Source organism: Triturus cristatus, chromosome 9 (genome assembly GCF_964204655.1).
Source record: "Triturus cristatus chromosome 9, aTriCri1.1, whole genome shotgun sequence".
Taxonomy (NCBI): domain Eukaryota; kingdom Metazoa; phylum Chordata; class Amphibia; order Caudata; family Salamandridae; genus Triturus; species Triturus cristatus.
Window position 1 is genome coordinate 1158101550 of NC_140592.1, and position 24561 is coordinate 1158126110.

Here is a 24561-nt window from a genome sequence, read left to right on the forward strand (position 1 = left end):
CAACCGCACACACAGAACCACACACAACCACACCACCCACAACCACACACACCCATAGCCACACCCAACCACACCCACAACCACACCCACACACACACACAACCACACACACAACCACACACACACAACCACACACACAACCACACACACAAGCACACACACAACCACACACACAACCACACACACACACAACCACACACAACCACACCCACACACACACACACACAACTACACCCACAACCACACACACACAACCACAACCACACACACAACCACACACAAGCACACACTACCACACACAACTGCACACACACAACCACACACACAACCACACACACACAACCACACACACACAACCACATCCACTCACACACACACACACAACCACACACACAACCACACACAACCACAACCATACACACAACCACACACACACAACCACAACCACACACACAACCACACACACACAACCACACACACACAGCCACACACACACACAACCACACAAACAACCACACACACAACGACACACACAAAACCACAATCACACACACACAACCACACACAAACAACCACACAACCACACACAACCACACACACAACCACACACACAACCACACACACACTCACACACACACAACCACACACACAACCACACACACAACCACACACACACAACCACACCCAACCACACCCAACCACACATCCACACACACACCCACAACCACACCTGCACCCACAACCACACACACACACAACCACAGACACAACCACAACCACACACACAACCACACATACAATCACACACACAACCACACACACACACAACCACACACAACCACACACAACCGCAACCATACACATACCACACACAACCGCACACACACAACCACACACACAACCACACACACAACACACACAATCACACACACACAACCACACACACAACCACACACAACCACACATCCACACACATACCCACAACCGCACCCACAACCACACCCACAACCGCACACACAGAACCACACACAACCACACCACCCACAACCACACACACCCACAGCCACACCCAACCACACCCACAACCACACCCACACACACACACAACCACACACACAACCACACACACACAACCACACACACAACCACACACACAAGCACACACACAACCACACACACAACCACACACACACACAACCACACACAACCACACCCACACACACACACACACACACAACTACACCCACAACCACACACACACAACCACAACCACACACACAACCACACACAAGCACACACACAACCACACACACAACCACACACAACCACAGCCATACACACAACCACACACATACACACACAACCACACACAACTGCACACACAACCACACACACAACCACACACAAACCACACACACAACCACACACACACAACCACAACCACTCACACACACAACCACACACACAACCACACACAACCACAACCACACACAACCACAACCACACACACAACCACACACAACCACAACCACACACAGAACTGCACACACACAGCCACACACACAACCACACACACACAACACACACAACCACACACAAACAACCACACACAACCACACAACCACACACACAACCACACACACAACCACACACACAACCACACACACAACCACATGCACCCACACACACAACCACACACACAACCACACACACAACCACACACACAGCCACACACACACAACCACACCCAACCACACCCAACCACACATCCACACACAACCACACCAGCACCCACAACCACAACCACACACACACAACCACAGACACAACCACAGCCACACACACAACCACACACACAACCACACACACAACCACACACACACAACCACATTCACTCACACACACAACCACACACACAACCAGACACAACCACAACCACACACACAACCACACAAACAACCACACACACACAACCACAACCACACACACAACCACACACACACAACCACACACACACAGCCACACACACACAACCACACACACAATCACACACACACACAACCACACACACAAAACCACAATCACACACACACAACCACACACAAACAACCACACACACAACTACACAACCACACACAACCACACACACAACCACACACACACACAACCACACACACAACCACACACACAACCACACACACACACAACCACACCCAACCACACAACCACACCCAACCACACCCACAACCACACACACACAACTACACCCACAACCACACACACTCAACCACAACCACACACAACCACACACACAACCACGTACCAGCACACACACAACCACACACACAACCACACACAACCACACACATACACACACACAACCACACACAACTGCACACACACAACCACACACACAACCACACACACAGCCACACACACACAACCACAACCGCTCACACACACAACCACACACACAACCACACACAACCACACACACAACCACACACACAACCACACACACAGCCACACACATAACCACACACACACAACCACCCACACAACCACACACACACACAACCACAATCACACACACACAACCACACACACACAACCACACACACAACCACACAACCACACAACCACACACACAACCACACACACAACCACAACCACACACACAACCACACGCACAACCACACACAGCCACACACACAACCACACACACAACCACACACACAGCCATACACACACAACCACACCCAACTACTCATCCACACACACCCACAACCACACCCGCACCCACAACCACACACACACAACCACAGACACAACCACAGCCACACACACAACCACACACAATCACACACACAACCACATACACACACAACCACACACACAACCACACACAACCATACACACAACCACACACAACCACACACACACAACCACACACACAACCACACACACAACACACATAACCACACACAACCACACACACACAACCACACACAACCACACTCAACCACACATCCACACACACCCACAACCACAACCACAACCACACCCACAACCACACACGCACACACAAACACACACACAACCACACACACACATACAACCACACACACACATACAACCACACACACAACCACACACCCACAACCAAACACACACAACCAAACACACACACACACACACAACCACACCCACAACCACACAACCACACACACACACACACACAACCACACACAACCACACACACACTACTACACCAAGCATTGGCATAGCCAATAGGTCTCACCTTTGGGACCTTATAAGTGTTTAGCCACGGAACAGTTGATGTGGTTGCACCAAGGATATTGTGCTGCATAACTAAATACTTAGAAGGTCCCAAAAGCGAGACCTATTGGCTATGCCAATGCTTGTTAAAAATAGTGGGGCGATCAGGCGGGCACTCCAGAATGCCCTTAACGCAACCCCAAAGCTCTTAATCGTAGTCCCTTATAAACAGTTTTTAACGGGCCACGAATGAGAGCTCAGAAGTTGAAGCTGAAGGCAGGTCCAGTTCATCACACTGCCTTACAGTGTGTGAAAATCAATTAAACATCACAATAAATAAAAATCAGCATGGGAGCAGCGCCAGATTGGCTCGAGCAGGGTGGCTCTGCGCTCCTATAAGCACTTGAGGCCTGTGCCTGCTCTCCACCCAGATGTCTAAGACAGCTCTGGTGGAGAGTTTTCAAGTGTGCACGTCAGGCTGCCCGTCGCAAGACAGCCGGCCAAAGTGACATGAGCATTTTATGCTTTAGGTGGGCACCATTCCTCTTCCCCTGTTGCCAGCAGTGCTGGCCCCACCCCAACACTTGGCTCGGGATGCACTGAAAAATAAAACCATTTTACTACTGTTTTCATTTTCATGTTTGCTGTGCTGGCAGCCGGGTGGGCGATGCTCCTGCTCGTTAGTGGACTCACAAAGCATATGTAACTGCAGTGAGCAGAAGTGAGATGATATATGTTTAATGAAACCAGGGGTTCTCTTTGCTGCTCATGTATCCTGCAAGGGTTTTAGCAATTGGCTCCCTTCATGCTTTCTTCCTGTCCACCAAGACATACAACATCGGTCACTAGGTCAGCAAACTTCAGCTGTTGACTCTCTTAGTCATCTTTGTGTGTATGGAGGATGTCTCCATGGTACAGTGATCCAAAGCCAGTTGTACCCTTTCTTTCTCCCAAACAGAATCATATTTCCTTGTGCTGTGCATTCAAACTAAAATGGTTTGTGCATCTGCATTAAGTACACTACTCATCTAGGAACTGTAACCTTTTGCGAGCATATTTTTTTTCCTGAGTTTTATGTTGCACCGACTCGACCCGAAGGTATCAGAGCGCTTTACATGAGCACCAGTTGCGTTACAGACGGACACATTCATTTTTAGGCACGGGGAGATTAAGTGATTTGCCCAGAATCACAGGATGCTGAGTGTGCCTGCCGATACTCGAACCCGGTTCGACCGGTCAAGCCATTAGGCCACATCAGTGTTAGGTGGCAGCATGTTTCTTTGGTTGTTATTCTTATTTTTTAATTTTGTGGCATATGCCTGGCATAAAACAAACAAATACGAAATTTTAATACCAACTGGGCATTGGGAATGTTTGTTTATGGTGCATTTTGTTGTAGAGGTGATGTGTTCTGCTGTTTTTTGTGTTTTTTGCTGATTTACTGCATTGAGTTTATTTTTCGCAATATGGTTGATCTGTTGCACTGTGTTTAGACTCCTAGATTGTGACATGTTATCTTTTTGTTGTCTTGTTATTTAACTTTTTGTCACATTACTGCGTTCTGTTCTGCTGTGCTCTGTAATTACTTCTGTGATGTCAACATATGATGATAAACCCATTGGAAAAAGCAGCACATTCCTTTACAGTTCCAGTGGCAATCTTTAAACTTATGTCTTAGATGGTCAAGTACCACAGCGCCAGCTCAGCTATTTAAGACACTATTCAGCCCAAAGGGGTGGCAGAGCACGGCAATGATCACTTACTGTGTTACAGCACGAAACAGCTTAAAAAAGTAACACAAAACGAACCCAGGTGTGCTTCACTTAGCACATGCAAAAGCATGTCTTTTGTGTAGTCAGGTATTGACGATCTGGGAGTTTTGTAGTAGATCAGTCACTTAAAATTCAGATGTCTGTTGAGCTTTTTTTATAAGATGCCTACATCAAACGACATATAGTAATAATGCTTAGGCAAGAACGCTCTACATACACCTGATCCAGAAGGTGATGGAGGAGAATGTGACAAGCTACTCTTGCATCAAGAATATGTTGGACAGTCAGGTATTTTCTGTCACTTGAACATGGAACCTTATTTGGGGACTATCTTTTGATCCTATTGCTAGATTGCTAGAGGGTCTGTCTAGCATAGAGGCCAATCAGGGTTAGGCAAAAGAATTGGTTCTGGCAGCCTTTTGGTACCTCTGGCACAGCCCTTGCTACCTCGCTACCCTTTGTTGCTACCCTTTGTTGCACAGATCATGAAATCAGAAACAGGAGTAGAAATAAATCACAGTTGTAAGAGCCTCTTATTTCCTGTTGCTTCCACCATTGCTCTTCCCACAAACCATCAGCAGCAAACAGGAGGAGCTAGAGTGGTGAAGGATGGGGCAAGTAGGGGAGCCAGGGGTATTATTTAGAGCTTGGAGGATAAGTACTCCATCACAAATGTGACAGATCTCCCATCCGCCTCACTGCAAGGGCAATATATCCTAATGCATTTGTAATAAGGCACTCAGGAGGTCCATCACATTTTTGATGGAGTACCCATCCGACAAACTCTTAACCAGGCCTCAAGTGACCTCGTTGAGGTTCAAAAGATACATGATATCACTTCTGCTAATCCTGGTGTTTTGGTGCCTGGGCTTACATGCTTGTTCCAGATTGACTTGACCATTAGGGTCAATGCTATGAACTGAATTGTAGCATTCTCAGGTGGCTAATCCATCCTTTTATGGAGTTGAGAAAGGTGCCCACTAAGGGGTGGTGTCCCACAGTGTACCACCAGCCTTGCTGTTGAGACCTGCAGCTTTAAGAGGTGTTTTTTTATTGCTTCTATAAACAGTGTGTTAGAAGAATCAAGTTTAAATGTAATAAGAGTGTGTGCTATGACAGATTTATGTTCTTGGTAATAAATCAAACAATTATACCCATTAGCTTAACATTGTGAAGGAATGATTACATCAGCTTTCGTGATGTGCTAAAGTGTACCAAAGTTAGAGATCTCTGCTGGCTTAGTGGTGATCGCTGTACCTTGCCAGGAGCCGATGCCATGGTGGCTACTGTCAAGGTACAAAAAGGCTGGTGGACGGCCGCTGTCATTTTTGATGACCAACCATTCAACGTTTACAAACTTTTTGTTTTTCAACAACAAAGTCCCCAAAAAGGGAGTTTGTTGTTGAAAAACAAAAAAACAATGTCCCCATATCCAGGGAGTTTTTTCCCCCTGAGTGTGTATGTGTGAGGGGGTCATTTTTGTTCTGTCCCTCATCATTAGGTTTTACATAGTGGTGACAGGCAGAAAAATAGGACAGGCAGTATAATGCCCTTCCTCTAACAGCCCTTACTGTATTAGGCCATCACAGGCTGCTTTCTGTCGATGTAGCCAGGGGGCTCCATTGAAGGAAAGCTGATGGTCCTCCCAACCTTAAATAGTGAGAGTGGACTGTCACTTTGGCAGACAGGGTACTCTGTCGCATTTCTTTTTTGCCCTTTCAGTCAATCTTCAAATCACTACCTTAGTCAGAAATTAGTTACTTTTTCCAATTAAGTTATAACGTGCACTGCAGCAAAAGTGGTTAATACAATGTTGTAATATTGTGAAACTTATTAGAGGAAGCTAGCAAAAGTAGTTTTTTATTCAATGTTGAACTTCCACCACACATGCCATTTAAACATATGGGTGCAAATGGATTATTTGCTAAATAAAATATGGCTTTCTAATGCAGAGGTTGACAAGGAGTTGGGGAAGTGGTTGAATGAATCAGGGCCACTTTCATTATACGGTAGAGGAGGACCAAGAGATGCAGCAGTGCTGACCTAATTATGCATCGAGGCAAAGGCGCCTCATCCAGCAAAATATTCAGCAGGTTTTCAGGCATTATTTTCTCACTATTTTTTACATTTTAAAACACGTTGATACAATTATGTTTCTGGAGAAAGAACACTTTACACAATCAGCAGACTTTAAAATAAACTGAGTAGCCCGTCACCTCTTGTTCGTTTGCACCGCTCCTCCTCCTATTGTACTGTATCGCTATTTTTTGCCATTGTCCCATTTTGGTTTTAGATTTATTCTGTAATTTTAATTTACCAGTGACTCGCTTGACTCATTGCCTGCCCCACCTGCTCCCGCTGTATCCTGCTCCCACAAGTCGCTGCAGTTTTACTGAACCCCCCTGCCCACTCTTCCCACCTGGCAGGACTACTTATGGAGGCTCATGTCTGGCTGTACCGCTTGCGCGCTGAAGGCAAGCCCGTCTGCACCCGTCCACGCCTGGACCATGCCCAAAGCCAGGACCACCTGGTCCTTCTTCCCCACGAAGGTACACCATCGCTGACCTCCAAGTCCTAGACCCCGGAAACACCAGCAACCATGGCTGTCACACATACCCATGCACTACCAAAGGGCAAGTTTCCTGCTGGCACTGCCACCTCACTTTTAGCACCGAAGCAATCAACAACACTACAGACACAACAAATGTGACCACATCTGCCAAGGTCGACCGAGACCGTCACCATACAACTCCAGTGCATCCTACTCAACACTCAATTAATTGGCAAACATTAATCGCAGATCTGGGACATGATCACATCCCTCACTCTAGACATCATTTTCCTCACAGAAACATAGTTGAACCCCGAACCATACCAGACATCGCCTCTGCATTTGCAGAAGGCTACAAGATTACACACTGGGATGGAACCAACAAGCATGGAGGGGGAATCGTTATCATTCACAAGGACACCATCCACTGCACGACTTCCCTAGATGACCAAATCTGATAATGGGACACCTCAACTTCCAACTCCACACAGATGAAAGAAGCACCATTAGAGGCACCCTCGCCCACAGACTACCTGGACCATGCCCCATGTTCTGCTTTACCATTCCGTACTTCATCACCCCACTCACAATCAACTCTGAACACCACATCTCCATAGGGGACCTCAATTTTCACCTTGACGACCCCAGTGACACCAACTCCATCGACCTCCTGGAGAGAATGAGCAACATCGGACTCAACCAACTTGTCACAGATCCTACCGACATTGCAGCACAAATGCTATATCCTGTCTTCACCTCCAGCAACAGAGTCAGATACAGCCACACCACGCAACTCACCTGGTCTGACCACCACAGTCTCAACTTCACCATCTCAGGACCCACCTACTCTGGCACTGCGCCCCAAGATCTACGCGCAGGTACTGGAAAAAGATATCAGAAGACCTGTGGAACAATGCTCTCAGCTCCCCCCTCCCAGAAACCACACATGACTCAGAACAAGCAGCAAAATACTTCTCCAAGTGGATCACAGAATGCGCCGGCACCATCACCCCCGCCAAGACAGTCAAGGTCAAAGGACCAACCAACAGATGAAGCTGGTTCAAGGAAGAATTGCATTCCACCAATTGCAACTGCTGGCAACTAGAAGAGAAGTGGCGCATCTGCAAAAAAGACCGAAGACCACACCAGCTTCAAGACTGCTCTCACCCAGTATCACCACCTACTGAAAGACACCAAGAAGAAGCCTAGCAAACTGCATCAAAAGTAGCACAAACCACAGAAAGGACACTCCATCGTGAGGGAGTTCTCCAGTCCTGCAGCCATCGAGAATGACATTACACCCTCCCAGGAGTTGTTCAACAACTTCTCTGACTTTTTCCACAACAAGACGACGACCCCAGTGACACCAACTCTATCGACCTCCTGGAGAGAATGAGCAACATCGGACTCAACCAACTTGTCACAGATCCTACCGACATTGCAGCACAAATGCTATACCCTGTCTTCACCTCCAGCAACAGAGTCAGATACAGCCACACCACGCAACTCACCTGGTCCGACCACCACAGCCTCCACTTCACCATCTCAGGACCCACCTACTCTGGCACTGCGCCCCAAGATCTACGCGCAGGTACTGGAAAAAGATATCAGAAGACCTGTGGAACAATGCTCTCAGCTCCCCCCTCCCAGAAACCACACATGACTCAGAACAAGCAGCAAAATACTTCACCCAGTGGATCACAGAATGCGCCGGCACCATCACCCCCGCCAAGACAGTCAAGGTCAAAGGACCAACCAACAGATGAAGCTGGTTCATGGAAGAATTGCATTCCACCAATTGCAACTGCTGGCAACTAGAAGGGAAGTGGCGCATCTGCAAAAAAGACCGAAGACCACACCAGCTTCAAGACTGCTCTCACCCAGTACCACCACCTACTGAAAGACACCAAGAAGAAGCCTAGCAAACTGCATCAAAAGTAGCACAAACCACAGAAAGGACACTCCATCGTGAGGGAGTTCTCCAGTCCTGCAGCCATCGAGAATGACATTACACCCTCCCAGGAGTTGTTCAACAACTTCTCTGACTTTTTCCACAACAAGACGACGACCCCAGTGACACCAACTCTATCGACCTCCTGGAGAGAATGAGCAACATCGGACTCAACCAACTTGTCACAGATCCTACCGACATTGCAGCACAAATGCTATACCCTGTCTTCACCTCCAGCAACAGAGTCAGATACAGCCACACCACGCAACTCACCTGGTCCGACCACCACAGCCTCCACTTCACCATCTCAGGACCCACCTACTCTGGCACTGCGCCCCAAAATCTACGCGCAGGTACTGGAAAAAGATATCAGAAGACCTGTGGAACAATGCTCTCAGCTCCCCCCTCCCAGAAACCACACATGACTCAGAACAAGCAGCAAAATACTTCACCCAGTGGATCACAGAATGCGCCGGCACCATCACCCCCGCCAAGACAGTCAAGGTCAAAGGACCAACCAACAGATGAAGCTGGTTCATGGAAGAATTGCATTCCACCAATTGCAACTGCTGGCAACTAGAAGGGAAGTGGCGCATCTGCAAAAAAGACCGAAGACCACACCAGCTTCAAGACTGCTCTCACCCAGTACCACCACCTACTGAAAGACACCAAGAAGAAGCCTAGCAAACTGCATCAAAAGTAGCACAAACCACAGAAAGGACACTCCATCGTGAGGGAGTTCTCCAGTCCTGCAGCCATCGAGAATGACATTACACCCTCCCAGGAGTTGTTCAACAACTTCTCTGACTTTTTCCACAACAAGATCTTGCCCATCTATGAAAACTTTGAATGCCAACCCTCCGCCAAGGAAAACATCGACCAGCTCACACCCACGAACAAAAACCCCAAAGTCCTGCTCACATGCTGGGGCCCTCTTGCCATACAAGAATCCATCTCTATCATGAACCCTTGGACCCCTGCCACCACCACGTCCTGAACTTCGGATGAAAGACAATTGGTGACAAGCTCAGGATTGTCCTGAACATCATCATTATTGTGGCCTCCCAGAGTCACAGGATGCTTGAGCGTACACCGAGCCTCGAACTTGGGGTCCCAGCTTCAAAGTCGGCCGCTCTAGCCATTAAGCCACATCCTCTCCCTCAAAATGTTAAAAACATTGCAACTACATGGTTATAAGTTTACATACTAAGCCTTTTTAAGTCTCACCTAGGAAGTGCTTGCGCTGTCTCTGCAAGACATTTTGAAGTCTGGATATGGGCTTTAAGCTCTGCCCATTTTCAAGGACTGCCCCTGTTACTTGTGTTGTTACTCAGACAGTTTGTGGCACTATTTGTTTCTTTAAGCTAGACCACTGGAGACCAGTGCTCGTGGTTTACAAAACTCTGTTTTAAACAGGGCTGTAAATCTTGCTCTTATCTTGCCCTGTTTGCTGTGCATGTAAAGACCAGGTCTGTTTTCTTTTGATCAGCAACATTTGTTCACCCGATCCTTTAACTGTGCACGTTCAACCATTGCTTAGTTGTGTTTGTTACAGTCTACATTTAGTTAATGCTATCAGCATCTTTTTTTATGGAGCCTACGCTGAGGCTTGAACCGTTACCCTGAAGACCGAGGTCAGCAGCTGTGTTCATTATACCACATCCCCTCCCGCCCCTGCACAAGAGACATGGAAAGGCTTGCTGCATGCCTTGACGTTGCGCTGTTTATTTCATCCTTGCTTAAGAAAGCTACTGAGCTGGTCGCCCCTTCCGGCCCCACCTCAGAGCCATGGCATCCCATGCCAGCCAGCCCCTGCTTTGTGTGAGCAGAGGTGACACGAGGGGCCACTTGCCATTACACAAGTTTGGTGGCTTTGTCATTGCAGGTTTCAATTCGAGGGGCAATTGGACTTTAATGAATATTATGAAGGTGGCTCAACCTCTTACAGGTGTGAGTTCTCCGGCACAAGCCTGTCTCTTTTGTCTCAGAGAAAGCATGCAGTCGGTGCACAATCACAAGAAATGGCCACAGTCGATAAGCCTGGGGTGAAGGGTGCAGTTGTTAGTAGTCTCTTGAATAGTCCTTGCGTGAAGAAGTCTGACTACTAAGGAAAGATTGGAATGGGATTCTGTTCTCATCATAAATCAAGCATGTTGTGAGGTCAATGGGGAAGTCTGATTTCCTTAAGCACCTTTCCAGGGTTCTACAACATTTCAGGAGAAGTTTATTTGTGTAGGATTTATTGTTCGCTACCATAAATTAGTGTATAGTGAGATGGGCTTTCTGATAGGAGTGGGGGTGATGCACTGCCAGTACAATATCCGAAGGTGTACAGACTTGCACAAGAGTGCCAGAGCATAGATGGCAGCACTAATCTTGGACAGGTTTCTGGCCCACATAGCTGACTTGTTTCTCAGCTAGTGGATTCAATTCCAGGAGTGTGTAAAGTTTGTGTAATTTCCATTTACATTAATAATGCAAAATTTTGGAAGAATTATGCAAAACTATGGGCAATAAAAAACTGACATTTGTAGCAGTATCTAAGTACGAAATGCATCCTCACGTGCTTTTGGACACACACAAGGAAGCATTTCCCGCAAAAAAGTCCCATAACCTTTTTTCCATTTTCCGCTTGTACAGCGCGGGCTGTCATACCAATGGCAATAGCGCTATGCAAATATCATCACTCGACTGCATGCTTAAAAACAAAAGTAAAACACATTGTCATTTTCAACGCTAAGAGCTCAAACTTGCACAAATGCGACACCGATTGCATTGTAAATGCTTGTTAAATGTGTAGCACATTCATACCAGCAAGTGCAGGGACTCTATAATAATGTAAACTATGAACTTTTCATATCTGCTCTTCTGAACAGTGAAACAGCTAATTTAATATTCATAGACAGCAAGCTCTTTAAATATTAGAAGTCACATCCAATGACAAATAAAAATTGCTCCATCTCTTATGTTGGCTGGTTGTTCAAAACGGGCCTACGGCTGCGTTTGATTGCAAATTCGACTGTGTATGGTGAACAATCTCACCACAAATAAACTTGTAACATGAATCGTGGGTGAAGTGGTTGTAGTAGTGGGCTGATTTGGCATACGCAGTTGCACAATTCGTGGTCAGCAGTTTCGGACTGTGAACATGACAGTTTTACAATACTGACATTTTCCCCACATGTCAGTATGCGCACACACATTTGTGGACCACTGATGTGGATTCCTCTCTATTTTTTGTGGGCATATTTCCTCCCAACAAATTTGGAAGACATTTTCAAAACAGCAGCCCTTGCAAAAATATCCACAATACTTTCTGAGTCTGTCTGACTGTGGAATACATAAATGACGGTGAGCTATATATAATTGTAACTTTTTTTTTCTTTATATATCTCACATTGTTTGTATTGAATTTTCAAGAAAAGAACAAGTAAATAATAAATAATAAACACAGTGATAAGATAATAATGATCACAAGAATACTGACAAATAATAAAAACCATGAAAATTACAAAAAGAAGTAGAAAAGCAGTAAGTTACTCAAGTGCATTACCGTAGGAGTTGCTGTGAAGCTAGAGGGAAATACAGGTGGTCTATCAAACACAATCTTCACATGTGCTATAAGAAAAATACAATACAGGTGTACCACAGAGGACATAGCATTTTATAAACAAAGCATTATAGGAAATTGAAAAAACAAATCCTATACGAACCGGTCATGAAGTGGGGAGGTGGATAATTGGCAAGCAACAAATAAAGGCAGAGATCCCTAGGACCTATGAAGGTGTGAAGGTAGTCGATGAGATAATTTTCACGGTGGGTCATATGTGAAGGAAAAGGCATCAAGGGACCTCCATAGTTTCCTATGTGTTTTATGCCAGGGCGAACAGTGAAGAGAGATGTTGTCAGCCCCTCTGAGGAAGGACAACCATTCTTGCCACATCCTAAAGGAGACTTCTTTGGAATCTTTCCACTTATGGAGTACCATTTTACAGGCCAGAGTGAGCATAAGATCTAACAAATAACACTCATTCTCATCTGGGAGCCTTGGGTTCAGAAAGCCTAGCAGGATATAGGAAAATTCCCTTGGGGGGGGTCAATATTGAATGTTTTTCTTATACATTCGTAAACTTTGTCCCAATATGTTTGAAGGATGGGGCATCGAAAGAGCATGTGGGCAAGGTTACCAACGTGAGTATTACAATTCCATCATGTTGGGCTCTGGCTGAGATTAATCTCAAAGATCCTCTTGGGTGTACAGTATGTCCTGTTTATTAGCATAAGCTTAGTTTGGGATAATATTAGTGAGATTTTATTTGAAAAGGGAGTAATATGTATCTTGTTCCAGTCAAATGGTATTTCACTGGAGTTAGGTTCAGATTCCCATTTTGCCTCACACTTCATGTGAGTTTGGCGAGGTTTAGGGGAGAGGCGTTTGTATATTTTAGAAACTGTGTGTCCAGACTTGCAGCTGAAGCATCCTTGAAAGGATCGAAGGGTTGCTAGGTTTTATAGAGCGTAGCGTAAGCAGTGACTTTAGTTTTAGAAATTTATAAAAATCTATCGAGTTTAGCTCGTGTCGAGTAAGAAGTTCTGAAAAAGGCAAGGAGAGATTCCCTGTGAACAGATCTTTGACTAGATTTATGCCTTTTCTTGACTATTGTTTCCAAAGGAGCATCTCTCCGTCGATCCTCAGGTACGGTTGCACGAGAGAGAGGTTACGTTGGATTTGTTAATTTTTACCGCAGATAAAAGATTCAGACCTAACAGGGCTCTTTTAGTATTTAGCATAATATATTTTGAGTGGGGGATAGAGGATATATCTATGGTGAGGAGGGCAGGTAGAGGGATTTCGTTGATGATTGATCTTTCTATGTCCATCCAGACTGAGACGTAGTCAGTTGGGGGGAGTAGCCAGTTAGCTCCTTGTTTGCAGAGGTACGCAGTTTGGTAGTTCCTAAAGTTTGGAAGGCTCAGACCACCTTTTTCTTTGGGTAATTGGAGCTTTTTCATGGAGATTCTGGGTCTCTTACCTTGCCAGAGGAACGTATTGAAAAGCTTATAGATCTTGTTCAGGAATTCATTGGAAAGTGTCATTGGTAGCATACTGGGTGGATAGTTTACAAGTGGGGTAATCATCATTTTCTATGTCTGTACGCTTCCCCCACCAGGATAAAAATTTAGGTGACCAGCCATCTAAAAGCGAAGAAATGTTCTTGATGAGAGCATTATCATTAGTCTGTAGGGTGGTAATTAGATCTCTCGTGAAGGTGTTTCTAAAGTTAAGGGCCTAGTTACTTCCTTTCCCTAACTGCAATTAACCTTTAAATAAGTGTTTGCTGTATATTTAACAATTATTTCCATGTTATTGATGAGTCGAGTAAACAGCAGCCCAGTGTTGCTGATACCCAGGGGGCCACATGGAAAAGTCAGGAGGGCCGCATGCAGCCTCCTGGCCGTACTTTGAGTGTCACTGTGCTAGAGCGAAAGAGAGGCCAATTGTGACTCCACAATAGGATAAATCCAAATTCAAATACAAATACAAAACCCTTGGGTGCCTTAAAGCAAAAGCCCTAACAAAGGTCAACATTGGTACTTGTTTATTCTTTTAATCCTTGCTCTAGCCAAACCCGGTTTCATCTTTTACAGACTTCTTCAGGGCAAAAGGAAACAAATCAATCACTAACAGTTAATAGTAACTTAAGTCTGTGTAGTTTATCCTAAAAGAAATCAGTGCGGCAAGCTGCAGATTTCGTTGTTTACCTTCTGGAGTGGGGAGAGGAAATATAAATCTTCTCCACATCCCTACTATCCTTTCAGGATAGGCACTTGTTTCTTTTAGGGTGAACTATACAGGCTTAAGTCACTACGAACGGTTAGTGACTGATGATAGATTCGTCGACGTTCCATTGTGGTTTTGTGCTGGCAATCAAAGAAACACCACATGGCATTTCAAGCAAACAAAGCTCCATGTATTCATGCTCACAGGCCATCAGACATGCACTCACCCTTGTAGAGAGACCAATAGACATGTCAACATTTATACAACAGACCAACACATATATAAAATATATAAATATCCATGTGCACAGTCCAATAGACATAGAGGCATTCATGAACACAAGCCGACAACAGACATTCAAGCATCCATATACTCAGAGAATCGGACATAAGTACACTTATGACCACAGAGGCACCCATGCACACACCTTTAAAGCCCACATTCCCGCATCAGCAGAGCCAGATCTGATGGGTGCATGTTCATGTACTTGCCTCCCAAAGCTAGGAACAATGTTTCTGTGCACAACAGAGCGTTCTTTAATTAGTCTTTGACTTTCACAAGAAACTGAAAAACAGCCTCTTTCTTTAGGTACCAGGCTAGGCTGTCCCAGCCCCTTCTATCCAGCGGCTGGATGCTCTTAAGGGTGGTTTGTACGTTCTACAAGTAAACATAAGATTGCATAACATAACATACTTAATCCAATCACAGACAACACACATACAGGCAGATAGAGGCATGAACTGACAGAAGGAGAGATGAAGGGCCTGATGAACAGATAAATAGATGCACAATTGTATGTTGTATGCATGTAAGTGTGCTTGTATGTGGTGGTTGTGTGGCACAAAGCTAGATGAGAGGCAGCAGAGTGCTATTCAGGGTATAAGCCAAGCGTACAGTCAGTGGATGACAGGAAAGGTAGCTGGATTGTGGAAGCAAAAGTGTACTGTTACTGCATTGTGATGTAGTGTTCTTTAAAGAGGTGGCTTCAACGTTTTCCTAAATTGGAGCCATGTTGGGGCAGTCCTGATGAATCTTGGGATGCTGTTCCAGATCCTCGTGCAAAGACGGAAAAGGTCTGCTGCCTTGTTTTTTTCTTTTTACACTTCAGTCTGCAGTCTGGTGGTATACTGGCTGTGGGTGTATCAAGACCCTCCAGAGATGGTGAGCTTATCTACAAGTTAATGGATGAAGGGTTCTAGGGCCATTCAGGTTTTATCTTCATTTAAGTATTAGTTCCTCTTCAGAGCCAATCACATCTGAGGAGGAGACAAGAATGGAGTAAAGATAGCTATTTATTCCTTGGAGTCTTTGGAATTATCATGTGTAGGCAACATTGGAATGCTAGATACATGTCCATTAAATGGGATGTATTGCCATGCAGGCTTTCTGTCCCAGAGTACCCTTTGAGCCCTTGATCTCTCCAGTATGAACTAGAGTACAGTTTACAATCGGGGGTTTCTAAAATACTCACTTCCACAGGTTTCTTTTCTATTAAGAACATATATTTGGTGTTTCTATTATTGACGTGTTCGCTGCTTTCAAGGGGTCTGTTGTGTCCCCTGTATTGCAATTTTAGAACACTATTTGGCAATAGCTTGTATGACAAAACTACCTTGAAAATGTTCAGCTTTCAAAGAGAAACACTTTGATTTTTTTGAGTTTGCACACAAACCCTCAAAAACTTAAATGAATAACCTATTTAATTACTAATTTTGGTATTCACAGAAGGCATTTAGGAGTCCTAAAGTTAGGACTCCTAACTTCTGTGAATACCGAAATGAGTAAGTGCCTTCTGTGAATACCAAAATGAGTAAGTGCCTTCTGTGAATACCAAAATGAGTAAGTGCCTTCTGTGAATAACAAAATGGTAGTAAGTTTAGGATTTTCTCATAAGTTAGTTCTGTGAATCGGGCCCAAACACATTATGCAACCTTGTAGGGCCTTGCACCCTACCAGTACCACAAAAATGATCCCAGGCCAACTGGCCTTCTTGGAGGCCCGTCTGCACTGTCCCAACTGCCCTTTGTCCCAAAAGTCAGGGCTTGATAATCATAGGGCCTTCTACCAGGCTCTCCGGCAGCCAATGCAGCAGAGAAATGTGCGTGATGCACAGGGGGGTAGGAGGGTGCATCTCACTCCTCCCTCGTTATGAAAATAAGCATGCCCCCGTCGTTGCAGCTACCGGCGCTCTTGCGGTGCAGCTGGAGAAATCAGCCTTGGCACCGCAGTGCCTCTCGAGCCCCACTCCGGGACTCTGTCTTTGTTCTGCCCTGGCACAGGGCTTGGGGAACCAGTCCCAACTGCTTCTGGGGGTACTGAAGCACTTTGTGTACAGTGCTCACACCCTCCTTTGTCAGGTTGGGCTCCGTCCTCAGACACACCACAGGAGGGCAGAGCCAGCATTGAACAAGGCCGGCCCAGACCTATTCAGGGTCAGGGGCTACTCCTCCCACTACTCCAAATGCAGATCTGCCCATTCAGCCTAGCGCTGAATCACCCAGCCCCTCTGGATCTACACACTTCACCAGCCCCTGTCACTCCAGAGCCAGACATGCACTACACATCAGGCAGGCAAAGACACATAGCACACAGAAATGCCAACTTCTAAAAGTGGCATTTCGAAAATAGTGATCATAAATCTGCGCACACCATTACGCAGCATTTATTATCACTATTCCAAACATACCAAACTTGACCAAGCTTCTCCTCTCATATCAGGAATTACCACTGAAACACTTATCAGGGAATCCCCAATGCATTCCTACGAGAGGGCAGCCTCATAGCAGTGAAAGACCAAAATGGCTGTTTGTCACTACCAGGACATGTCACGCACTTAAGGTACATGTCCTACCTCTTACCTACAATTCACCCTGCCCATAGGGCTAGCTGGGGCCTACCATAGGGGTGACTGACATGCAGTAAAAAGGGGGGTCACAGACATGGCAACCACTTTGCGTGCCACGTCACAGCGGCAGTAGACTGCGCACACAGGCCCTGCAATGGCAGAGGCCTAGGACAGGTTTGAAAGTCTACTTTAGTGGGTGGCGCAAGCAGCGCTGCAAGCCCACCAGTAGCATTTAATTTACTGGCCCCGGGTATATGAGATACCACATTACTTGGGACTGACAGGTAAATTAAATATGCCAAACAGGTATAGACCAATCTTACCATGTTTACCACAGAGAGCACACACACTTTACACTGGACAGCAGTGCTAAAGTGCCCAGAGTCCTAAAACTACCATCACCAGGTCATAAAAAATACCAGGAGGAAGGCAAAACGTTCAGGGATGACCCTGCAAAAAGGGCCAAGTCCAACAAGATGCTAATCAGGTGTAAGCCAACGTTACCATACTTTGGGGAGTGAGCACAAACACTTTATCACTGGATAGCAGTGGTAAAGTGCACAGAACCCTAAAGCCAATTAAAACAAATTCAGAAAATTTGAAGGGGTGAAAGCAAAACGTTTGGGGGTGACCCTGCAGAGAGGGCTAAGTCCAACAACTAGCAATTCTACCATAGATTATTAATCAATCTCGTCCAATGGGAAGCACCAGCTGTGTGATGCATAAAAATTGACTACAGGCATTATATAGGTGAAAAATTGCAAATTAAGTTCCCAGGTTATTCCAAGTGTTCTTGCTGACTTCATAGAGCAGGCTGGAAGGTAGAATAACCTGGACCTCAGTTAGATATCTGTTTAGACCTAGCTTCTGGCATGACCCTGGCAGGAGGGATTCAGTTTTTGCTCAAAATATTTTTTTAATTGTGACCTTCTTTATCCCCTTCTTCAGGGTGTCCAATTTGTCCCCTGGGCTTCTGCTACATAGGTTAAAAAAAAGCATGCCATCTGCATAATAATGGTAAAATAGTCCCTCGATTGGATAAAAAGAAAATGAAGATTTCAACAGAAGTGGTGAAAGCAGGGACCCTTAAGGAGCTCCGCAAGTACCCTTAAAATTTCACAAGAAACTAAATTGCCCACCACACCCCTTTGAGTGTGGCTGAGTAGGAAAGGTGCAAACCGTAGAATTGCTGTCTCCAGCACAGCAGTTGATCCTAGAAAGCAACAGGCCAAATTGTATTGTGTTGAATTTCAAATTCAGCAAGTTGAGCAATGAGAAGTCACCCTTAGCCGCACCAAACCCATCATGAAATGTGCCACCAGCACAGTCATGGCCACATAATTTGGCTTAAGTCTAGATTGGTATTGCTTCAAAAGCTGATAGGTATCCAGAATGCCTTGTTTCTGGATGCAACTCTTTGCTCCCAGAGTTAACTAACCAGAGGAGTTCAGCAATAGATGAAGATTGTTGCAGGCTGCTTTGCTTAAGAGAGGATTTGTTTATCAATGAAGTCAGTACTGATTTCTCAAAATTAGATTGTGAAGTTCTGGTTGACACTAAGTAAATGACCAGCCTGGATAGATGTGGTGTAGTAGCTGAAGACATGGGTGACAGGAGTGCTAAATAAGATGCAATTTCTACTTTCTTAAATTAAAAAGGAGGCATGGATTTCATTGTACCTTTCCAAATTAATTTCTCATTACCTTCTCATACCTTCCTCGTCCCATTCCTTACTTGATGAGGGAATGTTTCCTTTCACTAATACTGCTCACCATTTCCTAAAACTGTTTCCTGTTTCTATCCCTAGCATAGGGATCCACTAGTAAATCCCCTCCTTCCTCTTTGTACTGCCTGTTCAGTTTTGTTGTGCCCTCGTCGCTTCCTGACTTTCAGGGGCAACTCCTTCATTTCTAGGAGGTGCTGGGGCCTCCAGTTGATTTTTTCTACTAAGATTGGAATGTTCCATTTATTTCTCTTTCTGTTTCCTATTCTTTGCAAAATCCCAGAGGGGAATACAATAGTGGTGCTTATAGCCACCACTAGGCTTCTTTTTGACTCTTTTTGCAGAGAAACGTCTTGTCTCCCCAGTTCCCACTTCAGTTCTTACAGCTACCCTCAGTTTAGAGCTACAGAATAGTAGCATTCAAATCTCCTTGGAATGGGTTGTACTCTGCTGAACCTTCAATATCTCTTGTGTTTAGATGTTGTGAGCTTGTCGGGTATAGCAGTCGAAATCTCTTTTTTAGATTGGACTCTTCGTTCTGTCCTATTGTTTCTTCAAAACTCACCTTGGAGTCATCATCTGAAAAGTTTTTTTTATCCTCAGGATCTTCTTCCAAGTCACCATTACATTTGGTGGGCAAATAGGTGAATAAGTGCTCTAACTTGTCAGCACCCTTACAACAGTGGCTAGGGGAGGAGTGTCGCTCCACTGCTTTAAGAGCAGTGCAGAGGAAAAATAAAATGATAAAAACCTAACGTTATTATCATTTTATTTTTAGTATTGCCGCTTGTAGTTGCAGCGGGGTTAGGTTAGGGCAGGGCGGGGCTGGGCTCCCGTGACCCAAAGGGAGGAGGAGTATTTGCTGCACCTAAAGTGCGTGTGACGATTTAGCCGGCCGTCTTGGGCCGGCCAAATCGTCATGAGCACTTTGCATGTTCTCCACTGGCTGTATTATACAGCCTGGGTGGAGAATATGTACAGCCTCCCAGTCCCTCTCTGAGCGCCGAACCACTGTGCTCAGACCAATCACAATGTTGTTGTAACACAGCGTTGTGATTGGCTAGGGGAGTCTGGGAGATTGTGTGCTTACTGGTACCTGCGTTGGAGTAGAGGCAACGGCTGACAGCCGGCGACCGGCAGGTAAGTTTTATTTTTTATTTTTTCTAACCCCCCCACCTCACCACGCCCCCCCCCCCATCACCGGTTCCTACCTGCCGACACTGCAACGTTCCCTTACGGTCTTGGTAGATCAATATCTTGCTCCTAACATTCTTCTTAAAGGAAGTTCCCATAGGTGTTAGGAGACTAATCTCACTTTCTTTCCTTCACTTAAATCCAGTGACAACATATTGATTCTTTTCTTGGTTGCTGTATGGACCATTTACATCTATTTTAAGACCGCTGCAATGTATAGGATCTCAATTACTTTTTTCACAGGTGTTTTTTTCCCTGTTTAAAAAATGCAAAAAACATGAAAAAGGTATAAAGAAAGAACTATCCTCTACTCTGGCTTGATAATCTTGATCAGTTATAGCCTCATTCTTCCAGGATTGTGGTAAGCAGATCCTGAAAACACTAGAGCCTCATTCTTCCTGAGCAATGGTCTCTCTTAGTTTCACTGGTTGTACCCGACACAGGTATATAAATTAGGTGCATCAGGAGCAGGGCTTGAAAAAGTACAAAGTTAGCTTTTCTCGGTGTATTCCTTTAGCTGATGAAGGGGTGTGTAGCTCAGGTATTCCTCATTAAGAAATGAATGGGACGAGAAAGGAGATGAGGAGGTAATGTTCGGATTACTTACCGGTAACCTTCATTACTCCAATTCTTAGTTAGAAACAGAAAACAGCTTTGGAAAGTGGTGGGCAGTATTAGTGAATGGGCAAATTCACTCATCAAGTAAGTGATGGGACGTGGAAGCAAGAATCAGAGTAATGAAGGTTACCGGTAAGTAATCTCATTGTTCTTTTCCTTGACTTTGCATGATAACTTTTCATCAGTTGGGCTAGGTGTAAAGGATTGTATTTCTAATAAGTTTTGGATAAAAGCTTATTAAAAGCTTCAACTTTGTCTCTCGAAGGTTTGGTCCTGGAAGCAAACTGTAAAGATCACTCCAAAAGTTGGTTGATAAACAAATCCAAAGTTGTGTTTAATAAGAAGTTCCTTTAACCTCTTGAGTGCCCATGACGAGCTGGACTCGTCATGGGCCGCGGTTGCGCTGTGCCCATGACGAGTCCAGCTCGTCATAAACCCCGCCCGCTAATGAAACGCCCGGCACAGGGCGGGGCACTCAAGGGGTTAACACCTCAGCCTGCTTACACAGCTCTAGTACATATAACAGCTGACTCCTTAAATGTCAACATTCCAAACAAGTAAACATGACACTAACATTATGTTAGTTGGAATATTACATGTACTAAATTCTACTTGAAGCCATGCAATGGTTTGGAGCAGTCAGCATAGCAATAAGTACAGCATACTACACAAACATCCCGTATTCACAAAAGCTTGTACCGTTGCGAGTGCGAAAGAGATCTCTAATTTGTCCACTCAAATTTGCCTTTTTTGTGTAGCTGGGTTTTTGGTGTGTCTTTGTCATTCAAGTGTTTACATTTGTACCACTTGGATTCTAAGCACCTGCAACTAGGATTAATTGTTGTCATTTTGGAATAATACCAGGAAGCAGATAGCTTCCTGACTCTCTTTGCCTCAAAAAAGGTGAGATTGTGTTACATGTATCAGCCATAGATGTAGAGGAATGATCCCATTTAGATGAGCAGCAGCTCACTAACATAATGGAGTTTGTCTACCATTTCCTTTGGAATAAAAGAGTTTGCATGTCGATATTTTATTGGGCAGCTGATTGCCTGATGTACACATCAAGTGGAGAAAAGGATCTTATCATGGCTGTCACCAGAGGTGCACTATAGCAAAATATAGAAATGTTAATTGGCTTATGGAGTGGATTTAGATAGAGATGGGGTTTAAAGCTCTTGCAACGTGTTAATGCCTGCATAAAGAGAGACACGAGCTACATCTTTATGGTCACCAGTGCTTAATTTGTAATAATAAGTGCCAGGGCCCTGACCAGGAGGCCACTGCAGCTTGCACCACCCATTGTCCCTGTCATTGCTGCCAATGACTTTACCAAAACAACTACTAACCATCTCTCTTGCCTGCTAGTGCGACAGTTCAGAGTACTAAAGGTCCCCAAAGCTAAAGGAATGGCTTTTGTAATGTAAACTATATTCATAAACAACTGTTGTTCTGCTCATCTCTAAATTAGATGAGCAGTGTCATAAGTGAGGTGATGACAATTAAGTGCTGGTGCCGAGCACCGGAAACCAAAGGCTCAAATTAAGCACTGACATTGGCCACCTAAGAAATCTGCTCTCTTAGTTCAGGTGGCTACATATTTAGGAACAAGCCAGTGGCTCTGATAGGCTGTGGCAGAGTCAGATACTCACTGGAAAGTCCAAACTTGGGACTGACTCAGCCCCAAAAGTAACCAAATGAAAATGTGAATGTTTCCCAATAGCCAGGCCCTGATCAGAAGGCGAGGACTCCACTCGGGCTGTTTGTTAATCTGATCCTGTTGTGGACCAGTAACTTGTTCCTTCTCCTACTCACCTGTCTTCTTCTCTTTGCAGAGTTTGCCTATGGCGGGCACCCGTACCCCTTCAGTGGCATTTTTGAGATCACGCCAGGGAGCGCGATTGAGCTCGGGGAGACATTCAAGTTCAAGTAAGTCTCCCTTCGCCTTTCATCATCCTGTTGCCCTTTCACCATTCTCCCACAGTAGTGAATGCATTCATACGCAATGTGACTTTCACCAATTCACAAACAACAGGTTGGTTTTGCAACTCCCCTCATTTCATGCTTGGTGCTCTTTAATCTCATCAATGTCTGCCCTGGTGCTGAGGCTTACCTCACAGAAGGCTGGAGGGGCCTTTTTAGGTCTGGCTTGACAGCACCGCTGTTAACAGGCCTTATGAATAATACCTGAAATATAGCATCCAGGAGTACTACAGAAAATGCTTTGGCTCCACTCACATGTTGGTTGACAGTAGTAAATATTTTTATTGGGCTAAAGTTGTGTGCTTCGACAGAAAATGTGCTTATATTGATTGTTTATCCAGCTGCATGAGCCATCAGCCATATGCCTGACTAGGGTTATAATTATCTACTTGCATTTATAGGCCTGTCTTGACAGCGCATCTCTGGTTCGTCCTTATGTGATCAATAAAAAAAGCTTTCCAAGAACTAATGAGAGGGGAGCCTAGGCCCACCTGCATGTCGGATTCCCTGAGTAGAGTTCATTTGGCAGAAGTTGTGTTGTTAGACCTGGCATCCTTGGCGTGGTTTCCCCTGACTTTTTGCCTCTATCTCCTGTATTTTTTATGCTGTGCTGAATTTCGTTTTTTGCTGGCTTAGATGCTTTGGGCACTTTGCCACTGCTGATCAGTGCCAAAGTGCAAGTGCTCCCTGTGTAAATTGTTATGGTGATTGGGTCTCCCTGATTGGCATGTTTGATTTACTGGTAAGTCCCTAATAAAGGACACTGAGTGTGCTCAGGGCCTGTAAACCAAATGCTACTAGTGGGCCTGCAGCACTGATTGTGCCACCAACAGTAGTAGCCCTGAAAATATGTCTCAGACCTG

General features: G+C 45.1%; 1 protein-coding gene across 1 annotated transcript in view; it reads left to right on the forward strand.

Annotated features, from left to right (window-relative positions):
* Positions 1 to 24561, forward strand: part of LOC146799556 (deubiquitinase DESI2-like) — a 324800-nt gene that overhangs the window by 277877 nt on the left and 22362 nt on the right. The window contains exon 3 of the mRNA XM_085627126.1: positions 23551 to 23644. Coding sequence (XP_085483252.1) covers positions 23551 to 23644 — 94 coding nt within the window. The remainder of the gene's footprint in view (positions 1 to 23550; positions 23645 to 24561) is intronic.